Genomic DNA, 21712 nt, shown 5'->3' on the forward strand with positions numbered 1-21712 from the left:
AAAGAACCTTTTGTTGTAGAAAAGCCTTAAGGTATAGTTGCTAACCTGAAGATCTTGCAATCTAAACAGTCAGAACAAATAATGGGTTAGAGAAGATACACATGGAGAAGACTGAGATTTGGCAAAGAGAAGTTAAGTGATTTGCCCAAGTCACACAGGAATTTTGTATAAAGTCAGGAACTGAATTTGAGCTCTTGAGTTCTAATCCCAAGCCTTAACCGCAAGACAAATCTTCCTCTTACACATCCTGTAGTTTTTGGCTCTTTGGAGTTTGCTACCTCAATTTACTGGTTTACATTTAGTTCACATTTTGAAGGTTATCTTCACAATCATAATGATTAACAATTTTTTGATCTATTTAGATTTTGAAAGATTTAAGGAAATGTTTGGCAGTTTTGTGGCCATTTGCAATTGATGCCTCATCACATGTACACAGTTACAACACTATTCCAGGTACTTCAATATTTTACTTTGAAAACAGTTTTAAACGCAATTGGTATTTGACTATTTTCAATTTTCAGTCCTAGCAAAGTGGTTTCTATAAATGTACAGATCCAATATCACTATACTAGTTTGATTTTCTAGGTGTTAAATAACTCTCTAAGAAAATCAAACTCAGAACTGGTTTTAAGAGTCCTACTGTATAAGATTTTACATAAAAAAATTATTTATAATTATCTACACTTACTTGTAAAGATATTGATCCAGTATCCTTGTTTTTACTGAGGAAGCTAGAGATGGACAAGTTCAAATCAATGCTATTATTATCAGCTGTGGAACCAGTGCCTGAATCTGTATCATTTTCCTTTAGAGTCTCAGGTTCTAGCTGCTGTAATGTTTCAGCATTGGTTTGATTACCCATTTTAACTTTTCCCTCATTTTCTTCGGTGCTAACACTAATAATGGGCACTGGAGTGAATTCCGGATCATTAGGTTGTTCAACTGCAGGATCTTGAAGCTTATTCTTAATTGATGTATCACATGGAACTTCTGAATGTCCTGCATTTATCTGAATGTTGTTGTTCTGGGTCTCCTCAGGTCCATTTGTTTCTGAATTTTGGTCAGGTTCAACCACTTTATCCACACTTTCAACTTGAATTTCCTCAGTGCTATTTCTCTCATGAAGATTCTCAGTCTTGCTCTTCAAGTCTATATCACCTACTTTTCCTGAATCCTTGACCTCAATTTCCTCTGTGCTGCTTGTCTTATGAATATCTTCATTTTCACTTTCTACTAATTTCTGATCTGTATCAATCACTTTATCTCCACTTTTAATCTGAGTTTCTTCAGAGCTGCTTGTCTCGTGAACATGCTCAGTTCTACTTTCCATTAGCTTCTGGACTGTGCTGGGTATTTTATCTCCATTACTGATCTGACTTTCATTAGTACTGCCTGTCTCTTGAGCACTGTCAGCTCCATTTTTTATTGGCTTTTGCTCTGTGTCAGCCATTTTCTCTGCACCTTTATCTAGAATTTCATTAGTGCTGCTTGTCATCTCATCTTTCTGAACTTCATCTTTTTGCTCTGTAATTTTTTCTGTAGTTGTTTCTTCATTCATATTTTCCTGGAGATCTGTTCTGTTTTCTTTCTCCCCAGTCTCTTTAGATATTACTTCCGTAGTCTGAGAACTGGCATCTTCAATTTCAGGTGCTATTTTCAGTTTATTTTCATTTGTCTGTTCATTTTCTCTGGCATTTCTTTCCTCTGTTTTCAGACTGTGTTCATCATTTGTTTCTAATGTCGTCACTGTATCAATTTCTTTTCTTTCCTCCTGTGATCCAGTGTCTTCATTTACTTCCTCTGCTTTTCCAGTATTCTTTTCAACTCCTGATCTTTTCTCTCGCTCATCTTCCTCAATTAATACTGACCCATTCTGCACTTTTATAACAACATCTCCAGGAGTGATATTAGACACACTGTCAATAATTTCCCCATCTTTAATTTTCTTGGGTTCACTAGCAGTTGTTTTATCATCTGGAAATATACTGATGTTCTCGTCAGCAGCATTATGTTCTGTTTTCTCTGAAACAGATTCCAGAATAGAGGCATTCTGTGAAAGTTTATCTTCTTCAGAACTTGCAATACTAAGGTCTGAGGAGGCACGCTTGTTTGCTGGTAATTGCTAAAATTTTATTTAAAAAAGAAAAAAAAATTACTATTTTATAATTTATGTAGAAAACAAAAAATACTTACATATAGAGAGATACATATATCAAAAGACACTATATGTATACAGCTTAGTTTCCAGGAAAAATGAATTCCATAATCTCAAACTATTTGACGAGGTATAACCACAGAACTATTAGGCCTGTAGAAAAGCCCTTCTGCCCACTTTACAATTTCACAGGAGCAGTTTCTCAGTCCCTGAGGGACTCTGGACATCCTTTGCCTCAGCATCCACCCACCTTGTAAAGAAGTCCTCATGAGCCCTTCCTCACCTGAGGGGTCCCAACTAATTTGCGGCAATATATCTGACTAAGCTTTTTGCTTTGTAGCCAACTTTGCTCTAGTCACATATGAAAACAATTCTTCGTTAAGTGTGCACTTTATGAATTTAGTGGGGAAAACTCTACTACAAATGCTCATAAATCAAATAAAAACCAACTCCTTAACAATGCAAGGCACTACCACGCAGGAGGGTTCTTTTATCTCGCAAATATTTAAGAAAGTTGCAACATTTACTTTGATTTTTAAATACATAGCTATATAATATTTATATTTTGTTATACTCTCTCTCTCTATATATATATATTTATATAAAAATGGGAAAAGTGTATTTTTTTCTACTTCTCACTCAAAAATGACTGAACAATTTTTATTCAAATTTAAAAAATTCACCTTTAGGCAGAAACCAAGCAAGAAAAATTTCAGTTAAAAAGGTTAAAATCTCCAACAGACATTAATGAATGGTAACAAGGAGTTAGAATCAAAACAATTGTTGCTAGAATTATGTTGACAGTTATTTTTCGATGATAAATTATTATTATATTTCTACAAAGACAGATACAGAGAAATATACTAATGAACCATCATTTCAAATCATAATTATTCTTTCATTCTTTGGAGTGATTATGGCATATCTTTGTCTATATTTACTACTAGAACTCCATAATTTGTGGATGAAATGGTTACAATTTGATATTAAGAGATTACAGTATATAATTTTAAATGCTATGTAAATTATGCCTAACTACTGTATCAAGTATTGGCCTGATCCTGTTCTTCCGACTGAGGTAAACCTCAGAGTTTTGCCCAAGAAAGCATGTAGTAACACACTTTGGGCTAAGATGCATCTAAAATAATACTACATATGAAATTATTTTTGAATCTCAGTACATTGGAAGTTGAATTGTTTTTATATAGGATACATATAAATAATGTAAATACATCTATTTTACCTACAGTATATTAGCATATCATCATACTTGAGCTATGGTTTCATTTCCCTAAGGGATTAAATTTGTCTGGCAGAAGTATTCTTATAAATCTAAAGAATTTTTTTTAAATTGCTCACAAAATAACTCCACTGCAGAGTTTGTCCTAGAAAGAGGGGTTTTTTTGGTTTTGGGTTTTTTTTGGTTTTAAATAGTTGAGTTATAAATGCACAAGAAACTTAGTTTCTAACATAAATGTCATACTTTCAGCCACACAATAGTTATTAATTATAATACCAAATACACAGTTCACTTGCATATTAATACATTTACATATTTGCCTGAATTTATATGTTTGAGTAATATTTTACTAAAAGTAAAAATCCTTGACTGTTTAAAGAGCCTTCTCGCCTTACGTATCCACATGAACACACAGACCTAACCATACATGCACACAATATTCTTTATTATTCTGTCCTGAAGAAGCTTAAGTTCATCTGACTTTTATAAATTCTGACTTCTATATTTTGCACTAAAGGCATACAATACTTGAAAAAAATTCATTTTTAATATACATTAAGAACATTGCAAAAATAATTAGTGTACCAGAAAATGTTTTTCATACACAAAATGTAATTAAAATAAGCACCCATATATATCTATAAATTTATATTTTAACTGACCAAAGAATTTTCTGTTTCCTCCTCTTCATCTTCATCTTTACCATCTTCAACTTCTTCTGTTACTTCAGCCTTTGCTTCTGCAATCAATTCTCTGACTGGTTTATTAGAAGTGACAGTAGCAAATGGATGCTTGTAAAAATAAATAAATAAAAAATTGGCTTTTAAATTAAAAATAAATATTTCATTTTTATAACAATGAAATAAAAGCAGCAATTTAGGGTTATATCTTGGTCTCTGTTAAACCCAGAGATTAAAGGGATTAATATTAAACTATAATACTTAACCAAGACCCTTTTTATTAATGTAGATTTTTTTAAATTAGAAGTTTTAAAAGCCAAAACATCAATATCCAAATATTTCTGTGATTTGTTTAATAAACTCATCAAAAATACAGATAGCTCATCAAATAATTTTAAAAAAGTTTTATACTGACCTTAACAACCCAAATAACAAAAGTAGAAAGAGTTTTTGAAAGGTTGCTTTTCTTGGAAACGGTCTTCATTTTTTTTTTTTTATTCCACGTCTGAACTTCCACCTAATATATTTTCTATTACCTATCTAGAAGTACGTAATCTAGAAAAATATAATGCTGCCTTTGGACCAAAGATTTGTGAGACAATTTCTTCTGTATTTTTTGTTAGGAAAAAAAAACTACCTATCTTCATATCCTTTCTGCATAAACTATTCTTTTTCAGTTTGGTCCTGCTTCTTGGATACAAGTAAACATGCACTGACGTTAAACAGAATCAAATTTATCTAGTCACATCTACTCCTGATAGCTCGTCTGCACTGACAGCATTATAGCAGATGGATGAACACTAAAGCTTTTAAAACATCTGTCAGCAATCAACAGCTTATATAAACACAACTACTTTATACATTAGGAGAAGCAATGAATTAACATAAATAGGTGCACAAAAGAATTATTTTCATATCAAAATTTATAAACAGTAGGTCAGATTCCCAACTGGTGTAAACTGGTGTCTCTCCATTGGCTTATACCAGCTGAAGATCTGCCCTATAATGTTAAATACAGATTGATTGATTGTGTATGAACTATATCTAATTTTGAATTATTCAGAACTTCACAGTAGTAGTGTCTTGCTTCTCAATAAATGTATTAAATTTGATATAAGTACTGTAACTCTGTTGGCAGCTAACTCTTCTTACCTGCAGAAGTTGAGCAGTATTCCATCTGGCATCTACATTTTTTTCCAAACATTTCCTTAGAAAATCTTTAAAATCTGAAGACCTGCAGAGAAACCAAAGAGGTGGTTGCCACTTTACCTTTCCTCCTACACAAACTGCAAAGTGACACATTCTTTTCAATTTCTCAATTATGACTGCATTACAATTGCTCACCATCCCCCTCCGAACAAGCCAGGATAGCCAACAGAATGGAAAATACCAAAACCCAAACAGTTTCTGCTTAACTGATTACAATATGCTACATCATTCATATAACTCCAATGAAATCAATTGAGTTGTACCAGTGATTAATTTAGCCCCAAAGGCTTTACAACCAAAAAGCCCATGAGGCGCTGCATATTGATCTTCTGATAGCCAATCTAATAAATGTTTAAAAGTGAAAGTACCACCACATTGCTTACCTTGTAACAGATCTTAATAAAGTTTTATATTCTAGACTATATTCTAAACCACTGCTTTATCTGCTACCATATTTTGTGTAAAGTAATATGGCTTGATTCAACACCTGTTTATCCATTATTTTGCCTTTGTGAAGTACAATCTTAACCTTTTTGTTGTTCTTTTCTAGTCCCTGAGCTACCACTTTTCTAATAAAGTTCTATTTTAAAGGAAGGTTTTACTTTTTGGTTCTTGATTTTAATGCATCCTAACTGCAAGTTCACCTAGTAATACTTTTCACTAATCTTTTATAAACAATCTATTGCCATGAATGAGTAGGCAACAGCACACCCTTTTCAAACAATGTATATTCTTTGTATGAAATCTTAAAAGCAGGACTCTTTAAACATTTTTTTCCATTTTTACTTTTTTCTTTTAAAATAGATCACCCTCCTCAGACTTTTTCTCTACATCAAAAAATTTAAAAAGTGTAGTCAAAAATCTTTATATATACACATTTGATGACAAATCTGAATCTTATGTTTAAAAAGAATAAGCTCTGTTTTCCAACACAACAATATCAAAATACTAAGATACTGTATAGCCTTTTTAATATGAATGTTTCTAGATACTTCTATAAGAAGTAAAGTCAGGGGCCCCAATCCTGCAAGATCACATATACGTACTTAATTTTATGCATGTGAATAGTCCCATAGAGTTTAATAGGACTACTCGAGCACTTGTAGTTAAACGTGCTTACATAACTTGTAGTTAAATGTGCTCAGGGCCAATCTCTAAAACTCTTGATAAAAAACGTTAGCATTAAAAGACTAACCATTTTGAAGGCTGTGCCAGTGAAGGTGGCTCAGATTTTGCTATTTTCAGCAGCACTCGCATAGGATTTAACTCGTGATGCGGTGGTTCTATTTGAGCCATTTCTATTAAAGTGATGCCCAATGACCACACGTCAGCCTTATAATCATAAGGCCTGTCTTTAGATGTCTCACACATTACCACTTCAGGAGCCATCCTGCAAAAGGAAATGATGCAGAGAATTAGAGAATGAAGCATTATCATCTGCAATAAAAAGTATTCTAAATATTCGACTTAATTAAAATATTAATTAAATGTCAATATTTTAAAGTAGATGCCACACTTTTACATATTTTACATTATTCTTTAGCAAGGCTATGTAATCAAATGTGATATTAAATTTTTATCATGAACTAATATTTTAACAAAACTGCACACTTACCAATAAGGTGTACCAATAAAAGAATCTCTTCTTTGTATTGTCCTTGTGTTTTTAGCAGATACGCCAAAATCCGCTTGAAGCAAACAGTAAAAATATTACTAATTTAGAGGTGGAAAATTCAGTATTTTACTTTTACATTCCTCAACTGGCATATGAAATTTTGTTATGTTTCACACCAAAAAGTATACATATTTGAATATTAAAACTCCAAAGTGAGAGTTCAAAATATTTAAATGTGTTGGTATTATTAAGCAGTAATGCTTTCAAACTCACTAACTGTTCTAACAAAAAACATATGACCTAATGCCTTCCCCTGCTAAAAAGAAAGCATTTTAAAAACTAATGCCAAGATTAAAATGTGGGGGACAAAAATAATGGTAGGTAAGAGAAATATTTGTTGTAGAAGAAAATATTTTCCAGTAGGAGATTATTTATTTGGCCAATGAAATTATCACATTAAACTTGAACATTAACATCTTTGCCTACTTCAACAACTCCCTATAAGGTTTTGATTTTTATCCTTATTCAAATATACTAAACTAGGATTAATTTTCATTTTCCTGTTCCCCCTGTATGAAATCTTTGAAAAAAGGCTAATAGTAAAGGCATGTAGATACTTTTGATTGTAAAATGTAAATAAGAAATGTTGCATTTCCTATATAAATTTTATCAAATAGTGTATCAAGCATGACATTTCTCATTTATAAAATAAATATATTTATTTTGAAGAGATACTTCTGTGTCCTTCTATAGCAGATGTTCTTGCTTTTCTTAATTAAAGTGTACTGATTGAACCAAAGAGACAAAATACCCATATGCTGTCTGCTTTAATCTCCGTATAAAATGAGATGATAGGCTCAGCATTTGATAAACCCAATTTTGCTTTTTACAGAAACATGTAGGATTAAGGCAACTGCCTATTCCAGTATAAAAACAGATATTAAAGGACTTAGAAACTATAAATTAAACATTAAAACTTAATTGTCTTTCATTAAATTATTGTGTCACACTGGAAATTCCATATTTATTAAAAAAGAGGAGTGTCTGAGATTTCACAAGACTACCAGAAGCAAAAAAGCAAACCGTACAAGCAGCAAGAAAGAGATTAAATATTCTTTCATATGGAGCCTGTATCCTTTCCAAAGGTAAAGTTAATTAAATCCTTGACAAGACTGAATTTCATAGGGTCAATTTATGTCCATTGAATCCACACATGAAGGGGCCTTCCCCACACAGATTTCTCTGTGAAGTGGGGTCATAGCTACCTCTACAGCACTATAACCAAACTCCAACTCCATACTGGGAAGAGGTAGAGATCATGTGGGACAAGGGAAATGGGCAAAGACTGAAGGATATACATCATCCTAGCTCTGACCTGTGGAAATTTGTTAGAAAAGATAACACAGCCTCAGGCTTTATTATTAATATTTTATAATAGCTGTATTATTATTAATTTGTACTAATGTAGTGCCTAGGAGCCCTAGTCATGGACTAGGACTGCATTGTGTTAGGGGTCCTCAAACTTTTGACCCTGTGCCCCCTCCCCCACCTAGGGCCAGGAGTGGGGTCACAGTTGGGAGCTGCAGTCAGGGCCAGACTTCTGGGGACTGCAGTGGGCCTCAGTGGCAGGGAGCCAGATTCCAAGGCCAGTGGACGAAGCTGGGCAGGAGGTGGCCGTCCCAGGCCAGGGCCACAGCCAAGGCTGAAGTCTATGGGAGGTTTGCCAAGTATAAATAAGATAATTCAAGCTTTACTTATTTTTCAGAATAACAAAAATCACTTATGTCTGATGAGCTATAATTCTTCTATAATGTATATCTAAGTATACAAATACTCAACTCTGCCAAACAATTTAAGCACAAAAGTTCATAAGATTAACTAATTTTTTTAAAAAAACTTGCGCCTTACCCAATTTAATGTCTCCATCTAATGTAAAAAGAATATTGCCAGCTTTTAGATCTCTGTGAATGATCTTATTTTCATGCAAGTAGTTCAGTGCCTCCAAAGTCTGTTTACAAACTACTTTGATCTGTGGCTCTGTTAATGGCCTCTCAAGCTCTGAAAGGGAAACACATACACACATTTTTTTTAAAAATTCCATTGTTTGCATTTTTATGTTCTTCGTTTGACATAGATTTCAAGACTGCTCATTATAAATCATAACAAAAACTCTCAATCTGACCATTTAGTTTCAGAAGTAAACACGTGAGGAGAAATCCTAGCCCACCTGCAGTCAATGGCGAAATTCCCATTGACTCCAGTGGAGCCAGGATTTCACATCTGGGAACATCTCATTTATGAACTATTTATAAAATCAGTTTGAGTTTTCTGTTTAATATACAGAAATTTCATTAAAATGATAGAAAAAGATTCCTTTCTTATTTGCAACATCTGTGTATACATGTAATTAAATAAGTAGCCAAATTAGCACTAAATATATTTGACTTTCAGGTCAATGACATATAAAGTATTCTTTAAAACGTAATTAGAGTAGGATGGAAAAAATAACTAGATTCTGTAAAGATTTATATACAAAGACAACTTAATCTCAAATAATCTACTGGGACTATTTGTGATTAAAGTTGCTCACATGCGTAAATTAAATTATTTTAAAATGTAGCTTTTTGAGAAGTATAATGACACTTTAAAAAATAACAATTACTTCATTAAGACGAGGGGTTGTGTACGGATATTTAATTTAGGCTCATAACATAAATATTTTAAAATCATCTGAGTATTGTTCAATAGAGTCCTGCATAAAATACAAACAAAATATCTGCATTTCAAAATAGTATATAATTTTAATGTAAAATCCTTCCAAATATTGAACTATTTATTTTAACCTGTTATAAAGATTATTATTTGAAACAAAAACTTGTATTTACCCAACATTACTGCATCTACCGCTCCACCTGCACAAAATTCAATTAGGATCTGTGTATAAATAAAAACACAGGTATTAAAAATAAAGCTAATTTACTGAATTGTAGTGTTACTAGAGGTGAGAGACCACAGGATTTGGCATCAGTAGGCCTGGGTTCTATTTCCTCTTTTATTCCTGGCCTGCTGTGTGACCTTGAGAAATCACTCACCTAACCTCTGTAAAACAGTGATGTTATCTAACAAAGTGGCACTGCAAGTCTTAAGTAAATTATGTTTGTAAAATGCTTGGAGATCCTCAGACTAAATGTGTTAATCCAGGCATATAAATTCCACAATAAAAGGATTAAAATCAACTGGAATCTGATTGGCTGTGAGTGTGATTCACATAATCACTGTACAGTCATTTCTCAATAACTGTACTGTTTTCCTGTACTATAATCCCTCTTCTGATTTGAAATTCTGAGTACAGTAGCCAAAACATTTGCTAACAGCAGAGATAGCTGCCTTATCTTCACTCTCTTAAGGTGAAACAGAAAAAGTATAACATGTACATGAAAGGAAAGACAACCAAAATCAAAGGAAATAGACCTGTCACATTTTTTAAACAGAAAACCAAAAACCCTTTGACTTGTTTTTCACATTCTTCCTATCCATACCCATAGAACAGTCTCTTGGTCCCAGAATAACTAGTTATACTGGGAGCATTCCATCCCCTTACTCCCAAACTCCTTGTTAAACAAAAATATTTTGCAATTATTCTGGGATACAAACCCTGCTGATTTGTAGAGACAGAAAGAAGGTGGACAAAACTAATAAGAGGAATGGATAGAAAGGAGAGCCTATAGTTTGTTGGGGTTTATTTTAATTTTTTTAAAACAATACATCTTTCAGCACACTGAGATCTGATTTTCTTTTTCTTTTTTTTTTTTTTTTTTTGTATTCTGAAGTAGGTTTCTCTTTCCCTGAAACTTTGAATATGTAATTGAAATGCTGAATATGACAACCATTTCCTCACAACCATATCCTGGGAAAACACCTTGATATTTAGCTCAGAACATGATTATTTCATTAAAAAGGAAGCAATCTTAAGTTATGACTTAAATACTTATTTACCATTTATGTGACACTATACTGCTTTTAAAGTAATGTTATTAATAGTAATACTAACTGCTCCTCACAATAGCTTTATGAAGAACATATATAATATGTAGAATCTATGTAAACCCGACACATTCACATACCATTATTCAATTTACACACATCTGCACAATATTTTGATTTTACAAATCAGATAAGCGAAGAATGAAACAAAACGCAAAAAAAAAAAAATCACTGTAGGAAAAACTCTACATAAAATAATATATTCTATAAAACACAGTTTAATACACATTTTTTGTTGAATGTCCTTTTGATGAAAAAACAGTTTGTAAAACTGATGGAAGCCAGAAAGCATTTTTAATGCTCATTTCTGATTATCTTATTTAGAAAATTAACAGTTAAACAGTTTGCTACCTAGGAGAACTTAACATGAAATCCTGTTGTTTTTTTCTTTATAGGTCACAGGTCTAAAATAATGTTTAAGTGTAAGAGAAGAAGAAACAAGCTTATTTTCATATACTAGATTATGACTCTGAGGTGAAATAAATCACACTTTATGACTACTAAATGGGAGAAACAAGATTTGGTAATTAAAAAATAAAAACTGATAAGACAAATTGGTCAGAACTTGAAAATTTTAAAATGATTATTAATTAATATAAATGGATAAGACATTAATTTGCATTTTACTCTTTGCTGGGGGCATAGATTAAATAATAAAGGTGGCCCCCATTTCAGGCAAGCATCCTTACTGAAAACAATAATGAAGCATTGCTTAACTTTAAGCATATGCTTAGCTCTCATCAACATCATTGGTATTTATGCACATGCTTAAAGTTAAGCATATGCATGAGAGCTGTCCTAGTAGAGATGGACTTAAGCACGTCTTAACTGCTTTCCTGAGTCAGGGCCTCAGAGGGAAGACTGCCATAGAATCACTAATACTTCCTGCAGCATGCAGAGAGGTCTCCTATGCTAGCACTAACCAAGGTTGACTCCTGTTTACCATGAGTGAGCTAACAAAACAACAAGCAAAGTCATACGACTGAAGACATTTATTCTTAAATAAAAATATAGGGAGCACAGTATCCCATTTCAAACTTTAAAATAAAAATGTACAGCTAAAACATTTTAAATCTTTTTGAGAATCACGTAAATAACCATGGAGACGGTTATCATCTATCTAATTATCACCTCACTGGCCGCTCTAACTATCACTCCTGTCTTTGATTCCTGTCAATGGCTTCCTTTTACCTACCACATAAAGTTTAGGCTTCTCACTGTCACCTTCAAGGTTCTGCACAATTCTACAATACCTATGTCTCTGCTTTTATTTCAGACAACTTCCCCTTTTGCCCCTTCACTCTGCCAATGAATCCCACCTAACCACTCACTTTGATATTCTTCTCTCATGCTGCCCTCCGGCACATGGAACGTTCTCTATTCCACTCTTCGTTGAAACCACTCCTTAAAATTCTTCCATGAAACCCTCCAATAAAAATTCACATTAGTAAAACTGATATCATCCATTCATTTTTTTTAAAAGGCTGTGATCAATGTTATATATATTTTTACTTGTCCTAGGATATTTTCTGTATAATTTGTGTTGTGTGTGTATTTAAACTGTAAACTCCTAAGGACAAACAATATCTTTCTTGTACAGCCCCAAGTAGACTTGTTTCTCAATAAATAATCATAAAACTTAGGGCTAGAAAGGGATCTTGAGAAGTCAACAAGCCCAGCCCCCATGCTAAGCCAGGACCAAATGAACCTAAACCCTCCCAGACAGGTGTTTGTCCCACCTTTTTTTAAAAACCTCCAATGATGAGGATTCCATAATCTCCCTTGGAAGCCTATTCCAGTCTAATAATGATGTCACAGAACAAAGGTGGAATAATCTTTTTACATATGACTTTGACTTTTCTATTTATGTACATATAATTATTCACTGCAAAGTAATTAGCAGAGTATCTAAGTACATGCATTGTGCTTGTGAAATCTACACATGTACATTCAAAGGCCTGGATCTTCAGCAAATTATTTGTGGGCCCAGTTCTATGAATGCTAAGCACTTTCTGCAAGTTACTGAGTGCCCTCAAGTCCCACTAAAATCAATGAAAGTTGAGGTTGGTCAGCACTTCACAGGACTGGTTTTATAAGCCCTAATATTTATTTTAATTTTTATTGTCTGTTTGCCATTATTACATTTTCTTACTTCTCTATTTCTGAACTGTTCTGCTGGACTTAAAACTTGAATCCAGCAGTTACAAACAAGAGATGTCTAATTCCTCACCATACGTGGAAATAAAATGTCAAGTTCCAAGTTTTAGAATCAAATCAGGGTGAACAAGAACTGCTGTTACAGTGAGAGCTGAACAGATGACTCAGTATATCTTAATTTCATCATACTGATTTGCCAGAAGATGCATTGACACAGTAATCATGTGACTTGCAAGTTAGTTGTAAAATTGTGTGGATAATTATCTGAATAGTTAGTAACAACGTAGAAAACATTTGATGGAATAATGATAGTAAGTCTCTAATTATTAAGTTAGGGAAAAAACAAAGTTCAATATTTTTACATAAATAAGAGAACTGTATGCAAAAGGAAACACCTACCCAAAGATTGTTTTCATAGTAGAAAGCATCTAGAAGCTTGACAATATTTGGATGATCGCAGGATGCCAGAATATCAATTTCAACCATGTAATCTTCTAGTTCTTCTTCAGATTTAGTATCAATCACCTTTGCCGCAGCAAGGACTTTGGTTTCTTTATTCTGAGCCTGTAAAACGAAGTAACAGCACATTAACACAGGAATTTCTCAGTTCTGAAGATGTTCTACATATGCAAACTGACAAACTTCAATTATTTCATCTGAGATTGGTATAATAAATTAGTATACTACTGTAGCATTTTCTCATCTTCAATGTGTTTTACAAATATTTGCTAATTAATCCTTAACATACCCCACAGAAGACAATGTTTACATATTATATGCTGGGTAAACTGAGGCAGAGGACGATTCAATAACTTTTAGTGTCACAGAAAATCCATGGAAGAAAGACAATGAGAACGTAGAAATTCCTGACTCCCAGTTCCATTCTCTGAATCATCATGCTGTCGGTCTCTCAAGGAAGTTAGTGTCTGTACTCCCTGTAAGCAGGGCAGCATAGAATTTCTCTCTCAAATGAAGGGTGGGGTAATGTGGTTTTAAGACACCTTTGTGCCATCCTCCAGGGGTTGGAGAAGCCCTAGGTGTAGCTGAACGTCTGTCTAAGTTACTACAGCTTCCCTGGGATGCCCTAAGGGCCATAGCACTGCCTGGCATGGTGTGACAACTCGCTCCCAACCACTCGGACCCTATGATGGAACTCGTAAGTTGCTTTATGATTGTCCTCTGCTCTACCTGCACCAGGGAAATCCTCTGCTGTCTGGAACTAGGGCTTTTTAGGATCCTTTTATGCTGCTCCAGCCCTTTTAGGTAACATAAGCGGGTCCAGAGTAAGGCTATGGATACACTAGAGAGCTTACAGCAGCATAGCGCCACTGTTTAAGCTCTCCAGTGTAGCCACTCTAAACTGATGGAAGAGAGTTCTCCTGTTGGTTTAATTACTCCAGTGCCGCACCGCCCCCAGCAACAGTAGCTATGTCAGTAGGAGAAGCTCTATTACCGACATAAGCACTGGTGTGGACAGTGCTAAATTGGCATAATTTATGTCGCTCAGGGGAGTGACTAATTTACACCCCTAAGCGAGTGAATGTGTAGTTGCAGAACTGAAGCACAATTCTCTGACAGGAGAAAGAAAACCATGAAATTGATTATACACAAAGTGCCATCAACAAATGCACAAAAATACCTTGAAATTTTTTTTCCCTCTAGTCTCTTTTTAGAGATACTAATTTTAGACATCACAAAATAAAAGGTAGATCAATATTTATGAGTATCTACGTAATTCAACTGGCTTTTCTATTTGAATGAAAAACACAAAATGCTAGGTTTATAAACACACACAAAAACTTGGTTCATTCAATGAAATGGTCATTTACTAGTGTACTATTATAAAAAAAATAAAACCTTTCCATATATATATGTAAGCTACAGGGGAAAAAAAAGATTTCACCAGTAAAATAATAGACTTAGTTATTTCCAAATAGTCTTGAATTTTATTTTGCCACAGCAACAAAATTACTTATTTAAGATGGACAGTTAGTGAGAGCATATGTTTTTCATCAACACTGCAGCAATGCTAGAGTCTGATTTGAATGGATCAGCTCAGACTACTATATTATATTGAGGGTATGATTTTTGTGACAAGTATGCACTACATGTATATATCAAGAAGCACTTCCAAAAGTGAACTGTCAAAACAAAACAAAACCTTGACATTTGCCTTTTTGTTTTTCCACAATAAAATCAGAACACTTATAGCTGTAAAAATTATTCTAAAAAATAAACACTAATTCCTGAGGTAGATATTCTAATGTCTGATAGTTGAAAGTGAAACCGAGGTCTTCATTTCATTTGTTTGTATTGGTTTCATGTTTTGCAAAAGAAGCAAAAGTCAAACCTTCTTGTACTGCAACTGCATTGAATGTACTATATCATTAATAAATTAAACATGAAAGATAAAATAGGTATCTAATTCCACAGTAAAACCAGACTGATGAGTTTTCTGTGCATGGAAAAGTATTGGTAAAAATGAAATATATACTTAATTAATTCAAATGTGTCTACTTACCTGAACATTTATTTTCACAGAATGGGCAGGTCCACATACCATAGACAATAGGGTCTTCAGTATCTCTTTGGAGCTCAGAGTCCAGGACCTCCAGGGTGTCTACACTACATTTTAACACCCATGTTTGGCCTGTGTCAGCTGACTCAGGCTATGGGGCTGTTTAATTGTGGTGTAGACATTCAGGCTCGAGTCCATAGGGTCACAGAGCCGAGGCTCCACCCCATACCCGAATGTCTGCACCACAATTAAACAATCCGGTGGCCCGAGCCGCACAAGTCTCAGTCAGATGACATGGGACTGTCGCAGGTGTTTAACTGCAGTGTAGACATACCTCTATTGTCTAGAATCTGTAGACGTGCCTGTGAAAAAGAATTCTAAAATTGCCTACCTCTGAGGGAAATGAATGACAAAAGACTTTAAATTTACATTCATTATAAAATGCAAACTATAAAGCATTTCTGAAATTGAATATTTTTCAAATAAAGCTAAAGATTTCTGTAGCAATCACTGAGTTTTACAACAGTAGAAATATCACTTTTTGGCTTAACTGCATCTTTGATTGATTGAAAACAAAAAGCAGTAATTCAAAAAGTAGAAATAGCACTCAGTTCTCTAAATGCAGCAAAATCCATGACATTTGCTGTGTTTGTACTGACAGATCTCCCTGTATGTTGATCTTTCCCAGGTCCTTTTGTTCCAAGTAACTAGAAGTCTGGTTTTAATATTTCATTTACTTCTGTTTGCAGCAGCTATATTAAAAACATGTCGTTACAAACCAGGATTGGTCATCAAGACTGCATGATTATTTTAAAGAGCATCTTCCACATTTACAACAAATCAAATAAATGTTTCCTTCCAGTCTTAACTAGTAAAACTTAAGGTTTTTAAATTCAGCATTACTTTCTAATTCTTAAAAACGAGTCTACTTTGCCTACTTATTAATTAGTGTTTTACTGGCAGGTTGTTTGATTACTTATAATGTAAAGTATCCACCAAGTAATGCCTTTAACGAAGGTAGCATTTTTACATATTTTGATTATTTGAATATTAATCTTAAATAGGATATTATCAGTTATACCAGAATGCAAATATAATTATGCTGCACATTTGCTGATGTAACTACTATTCATGTATGAACTGGCTGTAGTTGAAATCTCTTTTGTCATATACCACATTTGCAAAAGGGAAGAAAGGTTCACGTAATTGTGTGAATAGTTAGTTATTTGACTGGAAATGTATGTGCGCCCAAATATAAGATTTGTATGTTCAGTTGTTAAAATTATGCATACAAATTAGGAATGCAGTTGCACAAGCGTTTTTGCTCCTGCTCTGTCCTTTTGAAAATACAGTATATGAAATTTTAATGATAGCCAGGAAAACCAAATATGCCCACACAAAGCACTGATATTTAATGTTGTTTCATTTTTTTCAATCTAGCCCATGTTTTCTTTCACAATATTTTAGAACTCTGTTATCACTGTATTTATGATAAATGTACTTTATGATTATGTACTTATGCCTGCAGAAATTAAATTTGTTAGTCTTTAAAGTGCTACAGGACTCTCGTTTTTTCATTGTATTTAAGTTACTCTGTATGTAGAGGCAAGCAAAGTATATTAATCTGCCGATTTTGCCTGAGCACAATCTGTAATTTAGGATTCAGTGCTCTATCTAGTAACCCACACTGAGTTTTAAAGGTTTCTAGATCAATCCTGCTTCCTGCTGGAAAGGTTTCAAGGAGATTCTTTCCTCTAAGCCAGTGTTTCTCAATTGGTGTTCGGTTCCGCGGGAACACTGTTAGGGTTCCGCAAGAAAGTGATATCGTGCCGCTAAGAGCAACTGTTCTCCGCGCCGCTGAAAAAGGGAAGATGTCCCGGATTTTTCGGCGGAGGGTATCGAGTATGAGTATAATTTCCACACGGAGCCTAAAGGGTTCCGCGGGGAAATTTAATTGAGAAACGCTGCTCTAAGCAATAAACAAGGCAGGATCCCTCCATAGCATTCAGGCATATGCTAGAAAGTTGGAATGGCTGATGTCCTCCAGGAGCATGATATGTAAGGTGGCGTATTCCGTCTCCCCCAACTGGCTAGTGCAATATGCTGCTACCATTATTATTTGTTAAAAGCAACTATGTGCTTGGTATTGTATAACATAAATATACTGACAATCCCTCCCACAAAGATTTTGAAAAATATTTTATGATATTGCAGCAAACATTAGCTGACAGTGTTAAGTACATACATTGTTCCAGGTCAGTGGAACAATAAAGCACATCTCACAGCATAGTTGTCTGGCTCTAGCCCTGGGTGACAAGATCCTTGTAGCTGAAGATACTGAGTGGTATCTTTGTTCTCCAGTGCTGCTCTGGATAGAATGTAATTTGGTCTTTAAAATGATAGACAGCTTGGTCTCATGGAGTGAACATGGCTATAAAGTCAGGAACTCTTCACTTTTAATTTGGATTTTGCCAGTAACTGGTCTTGAATAAGTTACTCACACCCTCTCAGTATCCGAAGTTCCCCACTGATAAAAGGAGGATAATATCTAACCACCTTGCAGGAATGCTGTAAGGATTAGTTAATTTGAAACATACCAGGGACTGAGAAAGGAAATAACCGTGCCCCTACAGACCTATGCCTCTGGGGTGATGGTGGCCTCAGCAGCTCCCCTTATCCTTATACACCCTCAGGTGCTCAAATGTCAGTGGTTCCAGACTCCACCAGCTGTTTTGTTGAATTAGGAGATTGCTTATGGGGTGTGGGAAGGAAGGATTATTAGGCTGGAGACAGGCAATGAGCAAGCCACAGTAGTGTATTCAGACAGCCTTGGATCACAGTGACAGCAGAGCATTTGCTCCATAACTGATCAATAAATTTTCTGCCCTCCTTCATCTGATATCTTCAGAGACCCATCTCTGCTCCATGGACCACAGTAGAGTAGAAGAGCCCTCAGGGTCTTGGTATTCTTTCAATCCCATGTGGGATAGGGGGCCCATCATCTAATTAAGCTGTGGTGATAGTTTTCTTTTTATATGTAACATGCTAGAGGGGTGGCTGGGGATATGGAATATACTGTAAAAAGAATAATATAAACATAAGTAAATGTATGATTGTTTTTTCAAGGAGTGGGAGACATTGTTAAGGAAGCACGGTATAATAGGGATTTTTAAAATGATAATCAAGAGCCAAATTCTGATGCCCTTATTCCTTTAAGCAAGCAGTTGCTTGTTTGTAAAGCAACTAGCCTAATGGGATCTAGTCCTGACGGGGGCTTTTGGGTATTACTGCAATATAAATAAATAAATATTATACAAGGCCTAAGGATTATGATGACTCAGAGATATCAGTGTCTTTCTTCACGTCACCAGCTCCAAACTCGTCTCCTGGATTTGGAGAATCTGATAGAGGGTTTTTCATCTGTAGGGAAAGGGAGGAGCCAAAGGTACCAGAGCACTATCCCCAGACTTAACTGTTTCTTCCCTTCCCCTCCCCCACGTGATCTTTTTTAGCACCTTTTGCAATTATGTATCTGAAATTTAGCTCTCCTCAAAGCTGTTTGCTACTGCAGAGGGGTTAACTATGCCTTAACTACACTGATTATTTTGCTGGAAGCAAAACAAATCCATCTGGAGGTTTGTTTTTTCTCCTGACTCATGGAAGTCAACAAAACTAGAAGCGTAAAGTATAGCACTGAGGCCACAGGTAGAAAATTAACAAAGACTACAACTTTCTACCAAGCAAAAAATTTCCATCAAGTGACTACATTGTTTTATGTCAATATTAAGGGGCCAAAACTATGCCAATAAAATAACTTTCAAATGACATCTGACCAGCATGGTACAAACTCAGGACTGAAAGATGTTCCTTAAAGAACAGCTAGGATCAAGAACTGCTGTCTTGAAATTGTCATATATGACAGGTCTCATGGTTTCTTGGACATGGAAGCCACATAATATAGCTCTAAATTATAAGGACTGTAAAGAACGAACTTTCCTCTTTGAATGTTTTGTGTACAAAGTCAGTAGTTAGCCAGTTGTTTCCTTAAAATCCGTGTTACAGATCAGCCAAAGCAGAAGAATTAGTCTAAAAATCCAATCCAGTGGAGGACTCTGTTAACATACATAGCATGATGGCATGAGTCAAAAGAAGGTAAAGAGCTTACAGAACTCACAGAAATGTATTGTATATGTTACATAGGTATGCTTACACAAAAAAAGGGGACAGATTACATGGCTGGTCAATACTCTGACTGTTCTCTAAAAGATACTCATAAAATGGAAGTGTGTTCACCAGTGTTGTATATCAGAAAATGGAAGTGTAACCCAAATGAACCAATAAAGAGGAGAACAAACTACAACAGCTCATATGTAAGAAGGAAATTAGGAGCATTAAGATGGAATTTGAAGAGCAAATAGCTAACGGTCTAAAAATAAATACATTCTTTAAATATATGAGAAGCAGGAAGCCTGTGTGAGAATTGGTATGTCCTCTAGACCAGGGGTGAGATAATTAAGAGAGGTAAGGATGAGGAAATGCATATCTTTGTATCAGTCTTACCTATAGAGGATACTGGAGAAATACCTACTCTAGACCTAACTTTTTCTAGCAATAATGGTGAGATCTCAAAGATTCAAGTGGAAAAAGAGGAGGTGCTGAAAAAATGAGAAACGAAGTCACCTGGTACGAAGTGGCTGACCTGCTAACAAAAATATGCATTTACTAAAATCTGCTACTTTACTGGAGGATTAGAGAGCAGTAAACGCTGCACCAATATTTTAAAAGGATAGTAGGGGTAATCCTGGGAGTTAAAGAGCAATAAGACTTACTTCCATTCCTTGTATGCTGGTTAAAATGATTGTTAAAAACAGAATTGTAAAACATCTGGAAAATAATGTTATCAGAACATCCAACCACGAAGGAATAATCCACCTTCTAACTATTGCAGTTTAGTAGAAATCTTTCCCTGGGGGGCAGAGTATTTCATAACTGCCTTTTGTAGGGTTCCTTCTTCTGAAGTAGATGATATTGCACACTAGAGTGATAAGGTGAGTGAGGTAATATCTTGTACTGGACCAACTTCCGTTGGTGAGAGACAACAGAAGTTGGTCCAATAAAAGATATTACCTCACCCACCTTATCTCTCTAATATCCTGAGACCAACATGGCTACAATTCTGCATTCAACAGTGGAAGGTATTGCATACTGTCAGACACAGTACATTGTAATATAAGAGCAGATGAAAACTGCCCCCCCCCACTTTCCATGTGTGTTTGGGATATTGCTGGTACAATGATGATACCAGGTTTCAACTCAGAGGCCCAATGTACACCCTTATTATGATATTATGGGCTACTGCAGCCTTCGTGGCTGTCACATGACTGTTTTCAGAGCTGTTTCCATACCAACAACACTACTGGATCAACATTACTTTTGTACTTATTACGGTTCTGCTCCACAGTTGTATTTGGAGTAGGGTGTACTATTGTATGCTATCTGCATGTTTGTTTAACCTTATTGTATCCCTGTGTTTTTTCAGTAGTTCTTTGGCCTTTTAGATGTTGACCAATCATGGCCAGACTAACACAGGCCTCAATCCTGCTTTATGCATATGGGCTATATTATTGAAAACAATTAAACTAGTTGTGTGTATGTTTGGAAGATCAGGGCCAAATTTGGCACACACATTTGTCTTTCCATATCAATGCAGATTAGTCAAAAATAATCTTTTATTAAAAGCTTTTAATAATGAGACCTAAATTTATATATTTTGAAATCCCATTCATATTAAAGAAAAATAATTTAAATGTAAAAACAACGAGAGTCCTGTAGCACCTTAAAGACTAACAAATTGGTTTGGCCAATGTACATGGCAGAGGGGCATTGCTGGCACATGATGGCATATATATTACATTAGTAGACGTGCAGGTGAATGAGCTCCTTATGGCATGGCTGATGTGGTTATGATGTGGCCAAACCAGACTGTTACTACGCAAAAGAATAAATGGACACAAATCAGACATAAAAAATGGTAACATCCATAAGCCAGTAGGAGATCACTTCAATCTCCCAGGACACTCTGTAGCTGACTTGA

The 21712-nt window shown here is 34.9% G+C and overlaps 1 protein-coding gene across 3 annotated transcripts in view; it reads right to left on the reverse strand.

The window, feature by feature from the left end:
- The window catches only part of SLK (STE20 like kinase), a 56561-nt gene that overhangs the window by 18268 nt on the left and 16581 nt on the right, over positions 1-21712 (reverse strand). For all 3 annotated transcript variants that reach the window (XM_067536988.1, XM_067536987.1, XM_067536989.1), the window contains exons 2-9: positions 13500-13664; positions 9785-9833; positions 8808-8957; positions 6900-6972; positions 6480-6674; positions 5228-5309; positions 4058-4186; positions 689-2122 (exon numbers count right to left, since the gene is read on the reverse strand). In XM_067536988.1, the coding sequence (XP_067393089.1) occupies positions 689-2122; positions 4058-4186; positions 5228-5309; positions 6480-6674; positions 6900-6972; positions 8808-8957; positions 9785-9833; positions 13500-13664 (2277 nt within the window). The remainder of the gene's footprint in view (positions 1-688; positions 2123-4057; positions 4187-5227; positions 5310-6479; positions 6675-6899; positions 6973-8807; positions 8958-9784; positions 9834-13499; positions 13665-21712) is intronic.

Source organism: Emydura macquarii, unplaced genomic scaffold (genome assembly GCF_026122565.2).
Source record: "Emydura macquarii macquarii isolate MOO-44397 ecotype Brisbane River unplaced genomic scaffold, CSIRO-AGI_Emac_v2 contig_3692, whole genome shotgun sequence".
Lineage (NCBI taxonomy): Eukaryota > Metazoa > Chordata > Testudines > Chelidae > Emydura > Emydura macquarii.